Raw genomic sequence first — 19,008 nt, forward strand, 5'->3', positions numbered from 1 at the left:
TCAAATTGAATTCAATGGGGCAAAAGTACACATATGCAGAACTGAACTTTAAGACTGGCAAAAACTTCCTCCCTCTACCCACTAAAACTGCTAGATCTACATACCTACTCAGCAACGTTCCATGCTCAGGAGTTAGAAAGCTAACATACAGATTTTTATAAGAAAAGAGAATGCCTACTAGCTTTCAGCATTTACAGTTACAGTTAAACTTTTTATTGCACTAGCCATAGGCCATGGCATCATTCAGGAGGAGAGCAAAAAGACAACAATAACCATAAAAATAACCAGGCACCACACATACACTAAAACCACGGTCGCAGCTACTAAAATTATTTGTTGCATTAAATAGAATAGTAGAAGATTCTCAGGTAAGATACTAGCCTTCAGCACTAATGTAAATGGGAGATGAAGGTCCTTTGATCTTTCATATTAAACATCTTTGTAAACTGAGATACACTGAGAGAAGAATGTCACAGTACTTACAATTAGTTGAGTAGACTCGTAAAACTTGGAGACAAGGTAATATTAACCTTTGATTCTGCAAGTTCTGTTTCACTAGGTTAAGAGTTATATTTAAAGCACCATTAACTCTGGCTTTTACTCCAAATTTTTTATCTGGAAATTCAAAAGGAACAGCAGCAATATTAGAACCCATGCAAACTATAATCTGGGGTGGGGGGTTAGCTGGCCACAGCTTTTTAGATTAAAAAACGGCAGTACTTATTTACTTACTTATAACATTTTCTACCTTTCCCCCATAAGATCCAGGGTAGGTTACAATGACCTTAGTAAAGATATGCAACTTCAGCACATAGAAGCAGCTGAATAATGATGGCGGTAGGCACACCTCAGTGGGAGGGAGGTTCCACAATTTAGGGGTTGCCACAGAGAAATCCCTCTCCTCGGCCACCATTCCATGAATTTTTTGGGGTGGTGGAACTACTACAGGAGCCCCATCAGGGGCTCATCTTTCAGATATTTGGGGGTCTAAGTTATACAGGGCTTTAAACATTGATGTGAACGAATGAACTGAACCGAGAAACAAACTGGCAACCAAAACAGGGAGACTACAGTGACAGAACCCACAAATCACACGACACGGGACAATTAATTGCCCACAGAAGGTGGAAGATAAGTTCATGTTAGTCTCTGAACAATATTCACTTGATTTGTTTCCCTTCCAGCCCCGTGCATGGGTCGATCTCAGTAACATAGTTTGGTACAAAGAAGGCCCTACATATGGCTATTGCTCAGTAGAACAGCCCAAGCTAAGTAGAACCCCAAGATTCAATTCCTGGCCATGGACTTTTTGGGAAAAGAGACCTGCACAACCTACAGCCAATCTGTGCAAATGATGCAAGAACCAATTTACTAATTCAGGTGCCTCAAGTGGCGCCCAGTTTAGCTTTATCTTGCCAAAACTGTTCCCCATATGAATTTGAAAGCCTCTTTCAGAGCCATGTGGTTAGAGTACCTTCAGCTTATTTTCCCACCTGGCTATCCATTTCCCCACTTCCACTACACAATCTCACTGCATACATCTAGTTACAGGTAGGTAGCCGTGTTGGTCTGAGTCGAAGCAAAATAAAAAAATTCCTTCAGTAGCACCTTAAAGACCAACTAAGTTTATATTTTGGTATGAGCTTTCGTGTGCATGCACACTTCTTGGCATCTGAAGAAGTGTGCATGCACACGAAAGCTCATACCAAAATATAAACTTAGTTGGTCTTTAAGGTGCTACTGAAGGAATTTTTTTATTTCACTGCATACAAACGGTATCACACCTGCAGTAGTCACTGGAAGGAGAGCAAGGTGTTGGCACCTCCCCACTCAGATCTAACACTGTTCTTCCAATGGTAGGGTGCAGTTTTGTGAGGAGGGAACCAGGCCCAGTTTGCATTGTGTGTCCAATCCTGAACACAATCAAAGTGAAAAACAAGTGGCTTGTGGGAATGTAACTATCTGCTCTCCTTAGTAGAACAGACCTGCAGATGAAGCAAGCAGTCACAGCTTTTATTGAACAGTGCCAGTAGCAGAATGAGTTCTGTTTTTGCAGGGGTTCTGAGCCTGGGAAAGCCACACGACGGCAGGTATAAGTAAAGCACAGGAATGCACTGCATGCTGTGTCAGCACTTTTCTTCCAGCTCCACAAAGACAACATGTGCAAGAGGATTTTAGTTAGGTTTGACTTACCTTTTGGGCCAATTTTTGCGAGAAGAGAATGAAGCAGCACCATTAATTCTTCATTTGGTGGGGATTCTTTGCTGACATTCACAAGCAATTGCAATAAAATCTGTGTCCCTCCTCTAGAAACAAGAACACTTGTTCTTCTGCTACTGCCTAGAAATAGAACATAAGCCATCAGCAGCAATGCTAAGGTATTCAGATTTCACTACCAACTCTTACTTTTTAATAATATAAGTCACAGGTATAAGGCCACATGTATAAGGCCAATCATATAAAAGGCCACATGAAGTATTTATTCTCTTCATGGCAGAAAACCTTAGCTATGTAAGTGTTTCTAAACTATTTAAGAATATAATAATTCACATTTATTAGATAAAAGACACTGCAAGTCTAGACAGATGTTACAAATTTGCAATTCAATATAAAAGCACACCTGCTGCCACCAGCTCAGTTAGGATGTTCAAGATATTTAGTGTAGTCTGAAGATCTTGGGTATTCTGAAATGAACAGAGTATTTCTTAATTATCATATTATACCTTTCATGATACATCTATACAAATATGTATTCTTAAAGCACTGGGTTGGGGATCCTGGTGCCCTCACAATGTTGTTGGGATTCACAACTCCCATCTGCTCCACCATTATGGTCTACGGACAGGCATTATGGCAGCTAAAGTCTAACAACATCTGGAGGGGGGCCACACACTCCCTTGCCTTGACTTAAAGCTTTAAAAAGTACAAAAATTCCAGAATCAGGACCATGAACATAAATACAGTAATATTTTTTTTTCAACATACTTTTTATTAATTTTACAAAATACAAAAAAGGTACATACATAAACACCTTTTCCACCTCCTTCCTACCCACACACATGGGTCCTCCCCTGCCACAGAAGTATCCCATGTATGTGAACAGTCCGAGATGGTCCATTTTATGCTTGGATTTCTGTCTTCCTCCCCCTCCCCTGACCCCTAAGCCCCCCCCTGCCACCAGGGAGCTCCAGCAAACCAGGGCAGTACGCAGGAGGCCATCCATCCAACCATCTATTGTCATACCAAAAAAAAGAAAAAAAATAGAAATAGGAAAAAAGAGAAAAAAGAAAGGGCAAAAAAAGAGAAAAAAAACAATACAAAACAAAAATTTTTTTCTTACATTCATAATTGTAAAACCATATTTTGTGGGCTTCCCCTCCCCCCCCTTCCCCGGTTTTCATCCCTTTTTTATCATCTGCAACAGTTTCTTACTTTATAAAAATACACCTTTGTATCTTATACAACTTATAAATCAATTGTTAACATTTTCATCTAATATTCAAATCACTGAAAAATCAAACTCCCATTTTATCTTCCCGTGCCTAATTTTTACTCCCTCTATAAGCCTCCATATTTTCACATTTTTCCAAAATCCATTCACTTTTAAAACTATAACTATTCTCAATTTAACCTTACATCCCCGATTACCGGCTCCACCCCCCCAATCCAGCAAATTCCATAATCAGCAGACCAGTTATAAACCTGTTAATCCATCCTTATAATCACAACATCACTTTCCCTTCACCCCACCCCCTGTTTACAGTCTTTTGCCATCCAGGCCACCATACAAGACCCCTGAATTTCTTCTCTTCTCTGCATATTTTTTCCTTCTTCCCTGTGGGTGTTCTGGAGTTCCAGTAATACCAATCGTGCCCTCCTCAAAGGCAGGGCACTCCATCCAACTTTTTGTAGGGTAAAGTCATCATTTTTTTCGTGGTGTGTTTCATTTTGTGTTGAATCATCACAGTCCTCATCTTCATCTTTTCCTTCCAAATCACAGTCACCATCATTGTCATTCTCACATTCATCTTTTTCAGTGTCAAAAGCTTCATCTTCTAAAAAATCATATTCTGCCATCACCACCTGAAATTGTTGCTGTAACTCTTGCCGTCGTATCTCCTCTTGACATAGTTCTATTCTTGTTTCCCACATTAAGGTCAAAACAGACCGCTGGAACTCAGGGGAACACTTTTTTGTTGACATAGTTCAATCCTGCCAAGGTCAAAACTTGTCACGTGGGGTGGAGTATGATCACAGTTTATTTTCTCGACTCCATTTTAACAAACTGGCTGCATTCTTCAAGTCTTATTAACAATAAAGTTCGAACTCACATTTCACAAACATTTAAACCAAAAAAGAAATTCCACAAAGTCCAGAAATACAAAGTGAAATAAAAATTGACTTATAAATCCTGATCAACTCACTGGGTTGTCTGGGCTGCCGGCTCCCGAGGAAAAGAAAGGTTTTTCTTAGTCTTTACCTCTTGCTGCAGGGCACTCACAACCACAGTCTCTCTCCCCTTTCACCCTGCATCAAAGGGGAGATTCTCTTTGATGCCTTTGAGGGATCCTTTTGAATTGCAAATCTTCTGTTTATGGCTTCGGGTTTCTATTTACTGTCTCTTTTATTGCCGTGGGGGGGGGGGGTGGCTTCCTCTTTTCTCCCCTCTCTCCCAGATCCAAATTGTTTTATAATCCAAATCGTGAGGTTACTTACAATCTTGTTTCCAATCGTTTTATTTTCGGAAGAATCCAGCGCTCTCCGCCTTCGGCTTGAAGCTTCTCCCTGCTAGAATAACGTTGCCGCTCAAAATGGCCCCCGCGACTTCTACCCTCCTCGCTCCGGAGCTCTTATTAGAGCTAGCCGAAGGGTTGGGGAGTCCGGATTGGGGCTGTGCCGAGCAAATTAGCCCCCGGGACGCCCTTCCCGAGGTTCTAAGGGGCGCAGCGTCGCTCTCGCTGCCCTCCCCACTCCTAGCAGGGACGGGCCGTCTCGGAGACGAGACGAAACCCCGCCGATCGGCGCTGGCGCTGAACCCGGAAGCCCCAATACAGTAATATTTTAGATCAGGCATAGGAAAACTCCAACCCTCCAGATGTTTGGGACTACAATTTCCATCATCCCTGACCACTGGTCCTGTTAGCTAGGGATGGTGGGAGTTGTAGTCCCAAACATTTGGAGGGCCGGAGTTTGCCTATGCCTGTTTTAGATATAAAAAAGGACAGCTCTATCTCTGACATCAATGACCTACACTAGGTTTTCAAATCATATCTTAACAGTGGCACTGGCCAATTAACCAAAACTGTCAATTCTTTTAAATGCCACAGATTTGGAATGCCATCAACTTTATGTTAAGTTTTGAATTTTTCATTTAAAAACAAGTTGCTATAGCCAAAATCTCTATCATCTACTTTAAAGGAAAGCAACAGACTTCTTAAGGGACCCCTGACCATTAGGTCCAGTCGTGACCGACTCTGGGGTTGCGCGCTCATCTCGCATTATTGGCCGAGGGAGCCGGCGTACAGCTTCCAGGTCATGTGGCCAGCATGACAAAGCCGCTTCTGGAGAACCAGAGCAGCACATGGAAACGCCGTTTACCTTCCCACTGTAGCGGTTCCTATTTATCTACTTGCATTTTGACATGCTTTCGAACTGCTAGGTTGGCAGGAGCTGGGACCAAGCAATGGGAGCTCACCCCATCACAGGGATTCGAACTGCCGACCTTCTGATCAGCAAGCCCTAGGCTCAGTGGTTTAACCCACAGCGCTACCTGGGTACTCTATCCCAAACAAGAAAATCCAGTGAGCAGAGTGACTACTCTGACTGAGAAGCAAACTTTAGAAATTCAAACTGTGCAAGAAACTTAAGTCATACTGACCCACTATTTTACCATAAATTAGTTTCAAAAATAAAAATAGTACCTCTAAAGTTGATAGAATAACTTCTATTCCAGTTGAACCTTTTGCAGTCATTTCCTTTCTGATTTTTTCTGAAAGTTAAATACATGTGAGCACTTGATAAACCAGGAAACTAATTTCAAATTTTGTTGTTGTTGGTTAGTCATTTAGTCGTGTCCACGAAGAGTCGGACATGACTAAACGACTAAATAACAACAACAAAATTTCAAATGTGGGCAACCAGATAGTGGCTGCTGAAAAGCATAAAGTGCAATAGTAAAAAATGTTTTTAAATCACCAATGGTAATTACTTTAATTAATAAATAACAATCTACATTGCAAAAATAGCAGATGCTTGAAATTATTCCTTTTAACAATGACCACTCCCCCGGATCCCAGTGTGGCTCCCGGTAGTTCAGGCTGGCCTCACCCTCCCCAGGCTGGATATCTGGAGGTTTCCGCCTACCTCAGCCAATCGTCCAATCCCGCCTGGGGAGGTGTTGCCAGGGGATCTGCCAGGTAAGCGGAGGGACCGCTCTGCCCACACGACAGAAGGTGAATCTTACCTGCTAAAGGTCAGTTGGCTCCAGAGCTTCTCCCACCCTGCCCTCCCTCAGTTAAGTCCTCTTTTGCAGGTTAACTCAGAGTAAACCTATTTAAAATATTAGGTCTTCCCCCCTTCCATCACCCATAGGAGTGAGGTCAGCTGATTGGTAGGTGGGCGTGGTTTTTAAAAAGTGATGTCACAAGCTAAATTTGACACACAGGATTGGCTTGCCAACTGGAGGTTCTTCAGCCTGCTCTCCAGCATCAGGTATCTGCAGCTTGCATAAAACTAAGGCAATTACATTTTAGAGGCTGCAATTCTATGTCTGCTTACTTAGGAGCATGATCCAGACTAGGCGATACTTTTGAGGAAGCATGCACAAGATTGCATTTGGCATATTTATGAATGTTACAAAGCAATGCTCTATGCCAGGCATCCCCAAACTGCAGCCCTCCAGATGTTTTAGACTACAATTCCCATCATCCCCGACCACTGGTCCTGTTAGCTAGGGATCATGGGAGTTGTAGGCCAAAACATCTGGAGGGCCGCGGTTTGGGGATGCCTGCTCTATGCTAAGTTATAAGTAAGTTCACAGTGGGCTGCTCTGACCCCTTGAAGTTCCTCAGAACACCAAGCCACTCTTGCTTCAGAGAAGACATGATTAAGTCATTTGTTTTCAGAACTCTGGAGCCCACTTCAACATGGGACCCTCCTATAGGCACAGGTAAACAGGCGCTGCTACGTCAGGGCAGCTGTTGAAGGGCCGGAAAGGAATTTTCCCGCATTGGCAGGTTTTGCCTTTCCCATAGCAAAATGTCACAACTTTGGTGGTTTCAGGCCTTGGGCGGAATCCTTTAGCCTATCTTCCTAAATGGGGGGAGGGGGCGTGAAGCGGTGACCCACCCACCCCTTGAGGCAGTGATCCCAGGGTTCCCCGTTAAAGGGGTCTTGAGGGGAGGCATTGGCTATACGCCGAGAGGTTGTCATTGCTCTCCCCTCCGACGGCAGCAAAACAGGGGGCGGGCTCTCTGCTTGAACATATGTTCTCCAGAGCCAGCCCAATCCCCACACATTCTGGATAACCCTGATGTCTCCCAGATCCCCGGCTGGGGACTGGGAAGGATAAACCCCCAATGCCTGAGCTAAGGTCTCCTTACATCTGAAACTTAATAAAGTTGTGGCCAATTTCAATCCCATAGCACGTTGTCTCGAGTCATTATTCTGCTCGGGGGTCGCCTGGGGTTGAGGGGAATCCGGCTGCCCATGCAATGTAGTAATTCCTACCTATCCACACCAACAGAAATTAAAGTAAAAGAAGACTAATATTAGGAATGAACCTCATTATAAAAAGGGAAGTTTTTAAATACGGAGAATTCAGCTAGACTGGTAAAGAAAAAGCATGCATTATATATGTGATATGACATTGTGCCACCAGATGGCGATGTGGAGTCCCATTTTTCTTTACCCGTTGCCCCAGTTTAAATTTACAACCCTTTAAACTGAAAGGCTTCTTTGATGTGTCTAAATCCAGCCTGAGCTAAGTGACTACATCTTCTAAGCAAGAAAAAAAGTGTTTCATTCTATGTATGCAAGTATACTGACTACAATTTACAATCAGAACATAACTCTGTACCATGACATATGGGATGACATAAATATATTATATACAGAACATATTCAAGAGTAAAGTGCATATGAATTTAAAGGCTGATTTCAATGTACAAATATTTACCTTGACTCTGAGCCAGCTGAAGAATTTTTGATGTAACATATCTGGTAGTTTCTGGTTCCACCAAACATTCTGTGTTGATTTTTTCCAGTTGCGACAGCAAACTCAGAATCCGAGAATTGTTTGTTAGACTGGAGCATACAAACATCATATTATTATTATTGTTATTATTATTATTATTATTATTATTATTATTATTATTATTATTATTAGAGATTCACTTTAAAAATGGCATTTTAGGAATGCTTAACATTAGGGCGATGATCCAAAAATTAATAAATAGTTAATTACTCTCAGGTAAGAATGTAGCCTTGGTCTTCGTTTAAGGTTGACACTGGAAAAACAGGGTCCTTGGGCCTTTAAGGGCTGTATGAGAAGCAGATATTGAACAAGTTAAGCCCGTTCACAATCAGGGCCAGAAGCTGACTTCTGCTGATAACCATGATGTTGTTGGGGCAAGGGAGTAGCAATTACTGTACTGTCTCTAATTTTGTGTTATGCCATGCCACCCTATCACAGCCATTTGGTGTGATAGTACACCCCCTTGGCAGCCAACACCCTCTCAAAATTTGTGATGCATCCATTGGTCCAAAAAAGTTGGGTGACCCCCTGGCTTAAAGGTTCCACCAACTGAGAACAAACCACAAGTCCCAGTTATCCATTGTGACATCACACTCTTAGCCAGGGCTACCATCCTAGAATCCATTACACCCAGAATTTCTGATGGGAAAACAGGAGAAATCCTTCCTTTTGCCTTTTGACATTGCTGCTGCTTTCGAAAAGGCATGAAATTTCATCTTCTAAGACGTCCTGAAAGCTCAGGAGAGGAAGGGTAGACATTTGAATACTTGTTTCCGGTTTGGATTCAGGTCCTATTAACACCTTGGTTTCTATTCCAAGCCAGCCTCAGACAAACTTTCATACCATCTCTAGTTGAGACAACAAGAATTTCCCATCTTGGCAGAATTTCAGTTCTGTCTAGTATCAAAAGGTCCATTAATTAATCCATTATGTAGCCTTAACATACCTCAAGAGAAGAAATATAAACTGCAAAAAAGTGGAAGTTTATTCAAGTAAATTTTAGCTTTATCAGGCAGCCCAGTGATTTACATTGGCTTCCAGATTGTGCTGCGGGAATGTGACTAAGCAACATTTTTCATTTTATAATACATTTAATTAAGAATATTTATAACGGAAAATGTTTTCACTTTAAAGGAAAGTAATTCTACTCTCTGTCATGGATTCAGAGGCAGCTGTTTTTGAAACTCTCCAACTAAAATAGGTCAACTGGATTTCACACCAGGGGCAGACTCAAGTATCACTTAACATCTTGCTTTACCTGGCCTGAAATCCAGGTGGTGAGGATACCTCTGTGTTTACCTCTTTCTCTCACCCCAGTTCAGGACAAAATTCATTTTGCCTTGTCAGGCTAGGCATATGTCTCTGTGTCTTTACCAGTAGCCTTTAAGGCAGGGGTAGCTCACATGGTGCCCCCTCCAGTTGTTGCTGACTCCCAACTCCCACAACTACCCCTAGCCAATATTCACTCTCCTTGGGAATGAGTGAATAGAGAGGACCACAGGCTTCCCATCCCTGCTTTAAAGCAAGAAGATACTAGTACACAAAATCACCCATGGAGACAGGGCTGCACTGGACTAGTTACAAATAGCACTTTAGGTTTGTTTGTTAGTTAGTTAGTTAGTTAGTTAGTTAGTTAGTTAGTTTGAAAGAAGTGTTCATTTTGCATAGATTGAGATAATCATTGAAATGTTCACTGATCAGTTTCAACCCAGGATAGTCTTTTTAGGCAATCGAGTTAGTATGAGGTTGTCATGAATTCTAGACCTATTATCTGAAAACAGATTATTTTATTTACTGGAATGCTCAAATGGCAATACTCCTAACAAGTCCACTGAGTCATCATCGGGGCTCAGATCAGTCATGGATCTCTTGCACACTTTTACACACACACACACACCTCAACTTACCTCTAAGCATCTACAGTGTAACACAATCTGTAAGCCATTAATGACACCCAAAATGCGACTCCACTGGTAAAGTACACACATTATTTTTGGAGTGATATAATTATGTAACTTTCCTTTGCCATCACCTTTCTATAGTGACAACATGCTCCTGTTGCATTTAACTGGCACCATAAGCAATTCTGCTTGTCAGCTTACCATAAAGCTAGCTTATACAGCAAGAGACAATTTGTTATACACGTTACAATGAAATATGGTTAGCTGCAATAAAACTAAAAGGATATGGCACTAGTTTAATAAATACTGCCACTGTTGGTTTACCAAAGATATGATAAATTACTATTCTTTGTTCAGCAGCTTGAAAACAGTTCAACTGCAGTTAGAATATGATTCTGTATTTATCACCAAGTTGCTCTAAGACAGAGATCGTCAATGTGGTGCCTTCCAGATGTTGTCAATGGCCAGGGATAGAGGGAGTCAGAGCCCACCAACATCTGGAGGGTACTGTGCTGGCTATCCCTGCTGACATATGGCTGTATTTTAATCAAACACGTCTAAGATGCATAGCTGCCAAGTTTTCCCTTTTCTCACAAGGAAGCCTATTCAGCATAAGTGAATTTCCCTTAAAAAAGGGGATAACTTGCCCAGGAACTTGGTGGAGGTTGGGGTATAAACAAGCCTCATCTAAAATTCACAAAACTATTGTAGTAAGAGGCAGCCTCATACAGTGGTACCTCTGGTTACGAATGGGATCCGTTTCGGTGGCCCGGCCGTATCTCGAAAATTTCGTAACCAGAGGACTGCTTCTGCACACACACGAGCGGCAAACCCACTTCCGGGTTTGCCGCGGTCCTAACCCGATGATTCCATAACCTGGAGGTTACGCAACACGAGGTACCACTGTACCTCCTGCATAGATACTGCAGTAAAACATGCAGCAACACAGAAACTGATACACTGTCACACATTCAAATAACCAAAGGTCAGTGTAGCAGGTAAAAGCTACCTCAAGGTTCCAAGCTCTATTACATCACGTCAAAGCTGGCAACTTCGCACAACTGGCATAATTCTGATTACGAAATTGTATGTGCCACTTGCACAATTAAAACCGCTCACCAATTTGGCAGGATGACATCCATATAAACATAGGTGTGTTTTGGAAAAAAACCCTCCAAACTATATATAAACACACATTATTATTATTATTATTATTATTATTATTATTATTATTATTATTAATCTGAAAGTGGAGTTGAGGTGGTTTAAACAGGCAAACTATTCTGAAAACGGGGTGCAGCTTTGTACATTTATAGATAAAATATTTTAAAAGTTTAGAGGAAGCAACATTCTCACTTATTACATCCTTCGAAAAGATTAATCTCTTCCATGTGATATATCGAAGTTTGTTTTGGGACCAACAACTAATAGTATAAGAAATAGGAACTTTCTAGAGAATTACTTTTAGGACACTTAGAGCACCAGCAAAACTTAAGTAACTGGAAACAGATACCCTGTTAGGACTAGTCTTAAAATAAATTGTTATGGAGATCCCAGTTACTCTCAAGGCTGATATGAAAATAAACTGAGCAGCTGGAAGCAAAAATAGATGTTAAATAAATAGTAAGTATAAATAAACGTTAAATAAATGGTAAGAATGTTTCCCTTAGTATTAACATCATTCCAGAGGCTTTCCCACTCACCGGGGATTAGTTCCTACAGGCCAAGGATGAGAGTTGTTGTCAGATGCTACCCACTTCCCAAGTGGTCTAAACATCCTGACTCTGATATGAATCCGAGTACCACGCCTCATGTTTGCATTATTTCCTCTAATAATGCCTTTGACCAAGCTATAAACTAAGTGCAACCTACGGCTTAACCATTTCTTACATAGTGACCTTATTCTAGAGCCCAACCCAGACACAATTGCATCCTAGGAAGTTACCACGGAAACCATTTTGAGTCATAAGGCTACAATTCCTCTAAGTTTACAACCAGAAACTTCACTCTCAGAGAGTTTTATTGAATTCAGTAAAAATAATTCTGGGATAAGCATAATAAATGGTTAAATTTATTTGCAAGCAAGTTTCCATTAAAAATATATGGGGTGAAGAATGGCCTCACAAAGTACCAATTCCAAAATAACTGGCACTTCAATGGATGACGTATTATATAAATTATATGTGGAGCAGTTTAATTATTTTAATCACATGTGCTTAGTCCTACTGGCATAATGTAAGCCCCACTTACATTCTTACATAAGAATGTAAGAAAAACTTGCTGGATCAGGCCAACATTTGGTTCTCTGTTCTCATAGCGGCCAATCAGACACAAGTAGAACCTGAGTACCAGAGTATTCTCCTTTCTAGCACCCGGCTAGTAGCTTTCATTTCCTCTCGTTCCACTGCACATCTGAACCATCTGGAGCTGATTTTGAGGGTGTGCAGGGAGCCTGAGCAGACAGAAGAGGAAGTTCCACTGCGCACACAGAAGTCTATTATGACAGCAGAGGTGCATCAATTTCCATTGTGTTTATTATATCCAAGTGAAATCATGGCTAACTGCAACTTCTAAGCATATGTTTGCTACTAACACAAGCCAGTGATAAGCTCAACAGTGATAAGCCCACATGCAAGATCATAGGAAGTGTCAGTTTATAGGATGCCATCACTAATTTCTAACCAGAAGTGTAGTATGTAAAGCAGTAAGGAAAGGAGGGGCATGAAAAGAGCAGCCGTCTGCTCATGCAACCCTTGGATCCAATCCAATCTCCCAGTTCACATACCGGTATCATGGTGAACACAAGTTAATGGTTTATCGCAAATGTTGAGGTGGTTCCCACTGTGATCCCTTTAGTGAGTCTGTGACCATTGGTGGATTGAATGATAATCCCTATCTTAGCATCTACTCCAAACCAGGGATCATGGTATGTTTTGTTCAAACAAAAAACAATGGGTTATCGTAAAATTACATGGATAGCATATAAGTACTTGTATAATTCATTAAAATATCAAAGCGGCAATTATATGCACACAATAAAAACTAAATAAAATTTATAATTACAGGTCACCAACTATTACGGAAAATCTTTTTCTTTTTTCCCTTTTCCTTTTCCTCCTCATCGGGGCACCACGCCCCTCAGAAATGGGAAATCTTTTTCTTAATCATCTGCATAAGCCTGATGGCTTTGTGTTCATTTACAAGCTATCTTCAAGGAATACAAACCTAGCTGTTGAAAAAAAAATCCTGCAAGTAAGATTAAACAACCTCTGCATCTCTCCCCAATCCCCTTACCTTTTTTCTGATGCCATTTTTATTTTATTCATCATGTAAAGTTCTTCATATCAATCTGGAAAGCTTAGTTCTTCACACCAACATCTTTAATGATCGGCAAAAATGAAAAAAGAAGAAGAGTGTGTAAGTATACTCAAATTCTAGTATAAGAATCAGGATGTTTGAGAAAACACAGGAGAAATAACACCATCTGCAGAAACCAAGATAGCCAGCAAATACAGCCTTATAAGGGCCTGGGAACAAAAATGTCAGGAAAAAATGTAGCTGTAGCCATTGGTTAAGTCAGGCATCCCCAAACTTTGGCCCTCCAGATGTTTTGGACTACAATTACCACCATCCCTGACCACTGGTCCTCTTAGCTAGGGATCATGGGAGTTGTAGGCCAAAACATCTGGAGGGCCGCAGTTTGGGGATGCCTGGGTTAAGCAAAAAGCAAAGGTGCCTGCTAAAGAGGGTGTACCAGTGACAAATATGGCAGAGATCGTGGGAAAAGACATGGATCAGTGGAAAATATTGCTAAGGAGAGTAATAGGAGACTATTGTGCCTCTTGGCAATAGGGAGGTTTTGCCATGCTAAAGTTTTTCACTCATTTCTGGCCCAAAATAGTAAATGTAAAAAATTGCAGCTCCGTACAAAATCCTGAAGAAAATTAGTACTTTTCATTCAGGAAATGCCATATGTAATATTTTCTGACCACCCCTCATAGAAGCTACTTGATATTAACATTACCCAATCAAATCAATCTATATAAACAAAAATGTAAATGTCCATCTGTACATAGCCAAAAATCTCCGAAAGTGCTTGACCGATTGCCTTGAAATTTTGACATAACGTTGCATGCGAATTATATAGATTATATAGATGTCACACCTGTGACAGGTAAAAACATGATTTTGTGGGAAAACAGTGCCATCTGTTGGACGTCAAAGCAACAGACACTATAGTACATTCTTTACTCCCAGGACGCCGCAGGGAATGTGGTAGCGTCGTTCCGATGCGAGCGCACAGAGGGTACTGGGAGCGGGTGGCTGGCGGCTCCTTCTGGGAGAGCGGGGGCGGCATCTCCCTCCGCCGTCAGCACCTCGGTTCTCCCCGCCGCCCTCAACATGTTCGCCTTCGCAAAGGACCTGCAGCTGGACCGCCTGCCCCCTCACCCACCGGGGAAACTGGGCAGACCCTCCCCAACATGTCCATACGGTATGTGAGGGGGAGAGAGAGGGCTCGGGGTGGAGGGTGACATCACATGATGGGAATATGACGTCACCCGCCAGGGCAACAGAGGGAGGGGTGTTGTTACATCATGCATCTGTCCTGGGAAACGGGGTCCACAGCAACGCGTGGCCGGGTACAGCTAGTTATATATAAGATGCTATTAGTACCAAAAGCTTTTCCAAATTCTAGTCCATGATTTCAACGAAACAATTCCAGTTTTTATTACTGAATGCATACCTGCTTTAAAAGGAAAATGTTTTGCAGAATACTGAATTTTCCATCTTTGTGAGCAGCTTATTTTTTGTTAATAGGTGCTAGTATGTTCTCAATTATATTACTAAGTAAAATCAAAATTATTTTGCTGGAATAATATGCTTTGCTTTCATAACCACCCGTAATTTCTATTCACCAAAGATTTACTTATAATGGGGTCTCTAAACTAATTATTCTTTAAATGATTTCATAACAGACACCAAGTTGTCATTTGCTTGCATTTATCATTACTGGAAAATCAAGATTTTCATAACAAATTGGAACTAAGAAGGTGCCATCCATGTGTTCCAGCTAACCCTTTTAATGGATAAGTCCCTTTTTTTACTGGGGAAACATTACTTCAACGGTTGTGTACCAGGGAGTTGTTATCAGTTACGTACTCATCTCATTTAGTCTTCAGTCTACTGGGGGGGGGATGTAATCTGTGTTCTAGTCCAAAAAGTTCTTAGCTTACTTAAATCAGCAAAACTGGAGTTTATAAACACAATCCACAAAAATATTATGTTGTACTGACATAACACAATCCTTCCTCAAAGCTGTCAAGGCCTGGGGAGCTTCAGAAATGCCTGGGAACCAGATATTGTGCAGTCTGCATGCTCTGCATCTACTGGCTGCACAACCCCACTCTTTTGCAGGAAGAACTCTCCCAGGTCCTGCAGAGCATGTCCCTTATTTACTCTGATCCTTGATCCTCACTGTCAGACAAATCGCTCTGAAAGCAACTCCATGCCCTCTGAGGATCATATCCTGGCCAAAAACAAACAGTATGGGTCTTCCTATGCCCTGTAAATCACTGCCCCATACGAAAGGTTCATGACAAGGAAGTCAGTTGATATCAGACATTGCCTGATTCAGATGTATGGTTTCTTGAAAAAATAAATGAGCTGTGAACTCAAATGTTTCCTCTTTCCTCACACTTGGCTTCAGAGGAAACTTCTTGGTTTATTAAACCACATGTTTGCCATGACAACCAAGCACAGAAAATGTGGTTTAACAAACCAGGAAGTTTCCTTTGCAGTCAGATATGCAGGGGGGAGGAAGAAGTGCTTAATCTCCAAAGTTGCTGGCCAAGAAATGCTCCATCCATACATGGCACTGTTTGGTAACATCTTTGGCTAGCCACCCTTTCCAGCTATATTTTTATTTTGGCTGTTGTATTATAAAACCAATTCATGCTCCAAATATATCAAACACTGTTTTGCTTTTTATAGTATCAAATACCTAAAAGTGCATTTCACTTTTCTAAATCATAAACTTCATTAAGACCTTTCCCCAAATAGACCAACTGTTTTTGAATGTATAGTATTGACACTTCCACATAGGACTAATAACATTTAAAACTGAAGGTGAAAACTGGAGATACAACACTCACCTGAATTTAAAAACTTTAAAATGCAAAAACATCCACTCAACAGATATACCGGTAATCAAAATTCTGCAATATAGCTAATATACAGAAAAATACTACAAAACAATTAAGCAGTTCCCACATTCAATCCCCAGCATCTCCAAGTAGGGCTGGGAAATAACCTTGTCTGAAATCCTGGACAGTCACTGTCAGTCAGTGTAGACAATACTTAGCTATATGAACCAACAGTTTGATTACCAGTAGATATAAACAACTTCCTATGCTCCCATAGTTTTTCCTTAGAAAACTCAACAAACTTGCTGTACCTGGAAGTGGATGTGCACAGTGCAGCTAAATGGGACACAGCTGTGGGCAGTATAAGAAAGTACCATCCACCTTGTGCATGTCCCCAAAAAGCAAGTCTTAAGTGAGGCACTGGGGTGGTGTCTGCTGTTTCCAGAAACTCTTCTTGTGAGACTTTTGTGGGTGAGCTGAGAGTTTGTTTGGACCCTGGGTGGGTGAGAACCTGGAGGCTGAGAGGGTGTGTCAGAAGTAAAATGAATTGCTATTGATTTAGATAGATAAATATATAGAATTAATGTCTATGTAACTGTGTGCTTCTGTGATATTTTAAGTTTCTGTTGTTGCGTCAATTTCTTCTACAATTTTTAACATATTAAGCAGTATAGAATAATCAATCAAAGGGCCCACAAGACAGACCCATAGGGCCTGCCTGACCTGGCTGATTTGAGGAGGAGTGCCATCAAGTATTTGGGCCTTAAGTCATTTAGGGCTTTCAATGTTAAAGTCAACACCATGAATTGGGCCTAGCAGCAAATAGATAGCTAGTGTCTTTCATGAGGATTAATGTTATAATGTTATACGGTGTTTTGTGACACTACTTACAGTTCTTACATCATTCCCATTCCTTCCTTCTTTCTCAATTTTGCTTAGCCCAGAATATCTGTATTTCTGCCTAAACAGGTCCTATATACAAATATCAACACTCACCAATTCTCAGAGACCTTTTATATGTTGTATCCGTAGCATGGGAGTCATTTTTCTATGACATTATTCCATGCTGCTGCTATTCAACAGCAAACATGGAGAATTAAGCATTAAGTCTCACTGGGTAGCCACTGCATGAGAAGAACCCATGAAATTTAAGGGCTTTAACCATACTCAGGATCAAACATTTCAGCAGAATAATGAGATGGAGACACAAAAAAGCATTTCTACATAGCTGCTGTAAGAAATAAAGGGCAAATGGCTCATTGCTCATATGATAATATAGAGGAATAAATCAGCTAAATCTCTGGCCAAATATAACATGAATTATCTTCTTGCAGCCACTCAGTGCATCAGTCTCACAGCAACATGGAGAAATAAAAAAGCCGCTTTTGACTTCTAGTGCGCTCACACATGCAAAATGACAGTAGATACCTTCCTGGAGACCTTTACATGGATCAAGAACTGTTATCTCAGACAGACACATCCTGTACTAGGGTGGAGTGAGCAAGCTGTCTTAGTGATAACCAAATGAAGCATGGTAAGACTCTCGCTTGTGCTTTTCCTCTAACTTTTTGAAAGATCTGAAGCTGACATGTGAAAAACACTATAAGGGAAATTCAGAATAATGAAGAAAAACAAGGTGGCATAAAATATCTCAGAGAACACAGTCCATTTGAAAAGGTAACCATCTCTCTAGTTGATTTTGACAGAATAATTTTTTAAAATGCTGAACAAATACATTTTGGCTACGGTGAGTTGATGGAAACTAAAATATTCAGAATTCCATAATCAGTTCATTTCAATGCTTATAAAATTAAACCCGTAACTACAGATGAACAAAACTGCCTATTGCAAACTGCAGACTTGACGCTTTCCCTCTGTTGGGACAAGGGGATGGGCTTAGCCAAGAGCTTAAGAGCTTTGTTAGCAATGCAAACCGTCTTGGGTGGTTGCCAACAAGTGATGCTAAAGGGCATAGGCCTAGTTTGTTGGTGTCCTTTTGCAATGCTTCTAAATCCCAAACGTTTGCAATCCTATATAATAATGTGCAAGTGTCTCTGCGTCCAGTCCCACAGACACAGGGACTGGACGAAGAGACTGCACGCGTGTGCGCTCCCCCCCCGCCTCCTCCAACCGCCGCTCCCGGCCGGACACGGCCTCACTGCAGGGCACGTTGGGGAAGCGAGGGTGGAGGCCGGCGGAGGTGAATGGGGGGTGGAAGGGCACCTTTGAGGAGCCTGGTCCGGCTCCCGCAGCCGCCCCGGAGCCCAATGCCGCCATCTTGGTGCTCCTCCTCCTCCTCACAACCCTCCCTGGCCCGTGAGAGGAGCGGTGGGGCCGCGGCGGCGGCGGGAGGCCGCGAAGCAGCGGCGAGGTAGGCGTTTGTGTCCCACGGAGAAACGGGGCTTCCCGCCTTGCCAACGCAGGGCTCGCGGCCGGCCCCGGTGCCGCCACCAGCCAAGCCAGGCCAGGGCGGGGAAGGAGACATCTCCGAACCCCGGGATGTCTCCTTCCTGTCGGCGGCTGGGGGGAGGAAGGAAGGAGAAGAAAGGGCTGCTTTCTCCTCCTTCGTACCTGTCCCCCTGCCACCGACAGGAAGAACAGGTCCCGGGGTTCGGAGAAGCGCTGCGCAAGCGCTTCTCCGAACCCCGGGATGTTCTAGCGCCCGTTTACTCAACGGGCTGAATTACACTAGTAAGAAATAATGAATGAG

General features: G+C 41.9%; 1 protein-coding gene across 7 annotated transcripts in view; it reads right to left on the minus strand.

Moving 5' to 3' along the window:
* The window catches only part of AGTPBP1 (ATP/GTP binding carboxypeptidase 1), a 70,936-nt gene that overhangs the window by 36,764 nt on the left and 15,164 nt on the right, over nucleotides 1-19,008 (minus strand). For 6 of the 7 annotated variants that reach the window (XM_035100148.2, XM_035100145.2, XM_060280094.1 and 3 more), the window contains 6 exons: nucleotides 13,450-13,533; nucleotides 8,177-8,304; nucleotides 5,922-5,989; nucleotides 2,621-2,684; nucleotides 2,194-2,340; nucleotides 484-615 (listed from right to left, as the gene is read on the minus strand). In XM_035100148.2, coding sequence (XP_034956039.2) covers nucleotides 484-615; nucleotides 2,194-2,340; nucleotides 2,621-2,684; nucleotides 5,922-5,989; nucleotides 8,177-8,304; nucleotides 13,450-13,484 — 574 coding nt within the window. In that variant the 5' untranslated portion in view covers nucleotides 13,485-13,533. Of the gene's footprint in view, nucleotides 1-483; nucleotides 616-2,193; nucleotides 2,341-2,620; nucleotides 2,685-5,921; nucleotides 5,990-8,176; nucleotides 8,305-13,449; nucleotides 18,499-19,008 lie in introns of those variants that run through there. The other variant, XM_035100143.2, reaches the window with a different exon arrangement.

Source organism: Zootoca vivipara, chromosome 11 (genome assembly GCF_963506605.1).
Source record: "Zootoca vivipara chromosome 11, rZooViv1.1, whole genome shotgun sequence".
In the NCBI taxonomy this organism is placed as follows: Eukaryota; Metazoa; Chordata; class Lepidosauria; order Squamata; family Lacertidae; genus Zootoca; species Zootoca vivipara.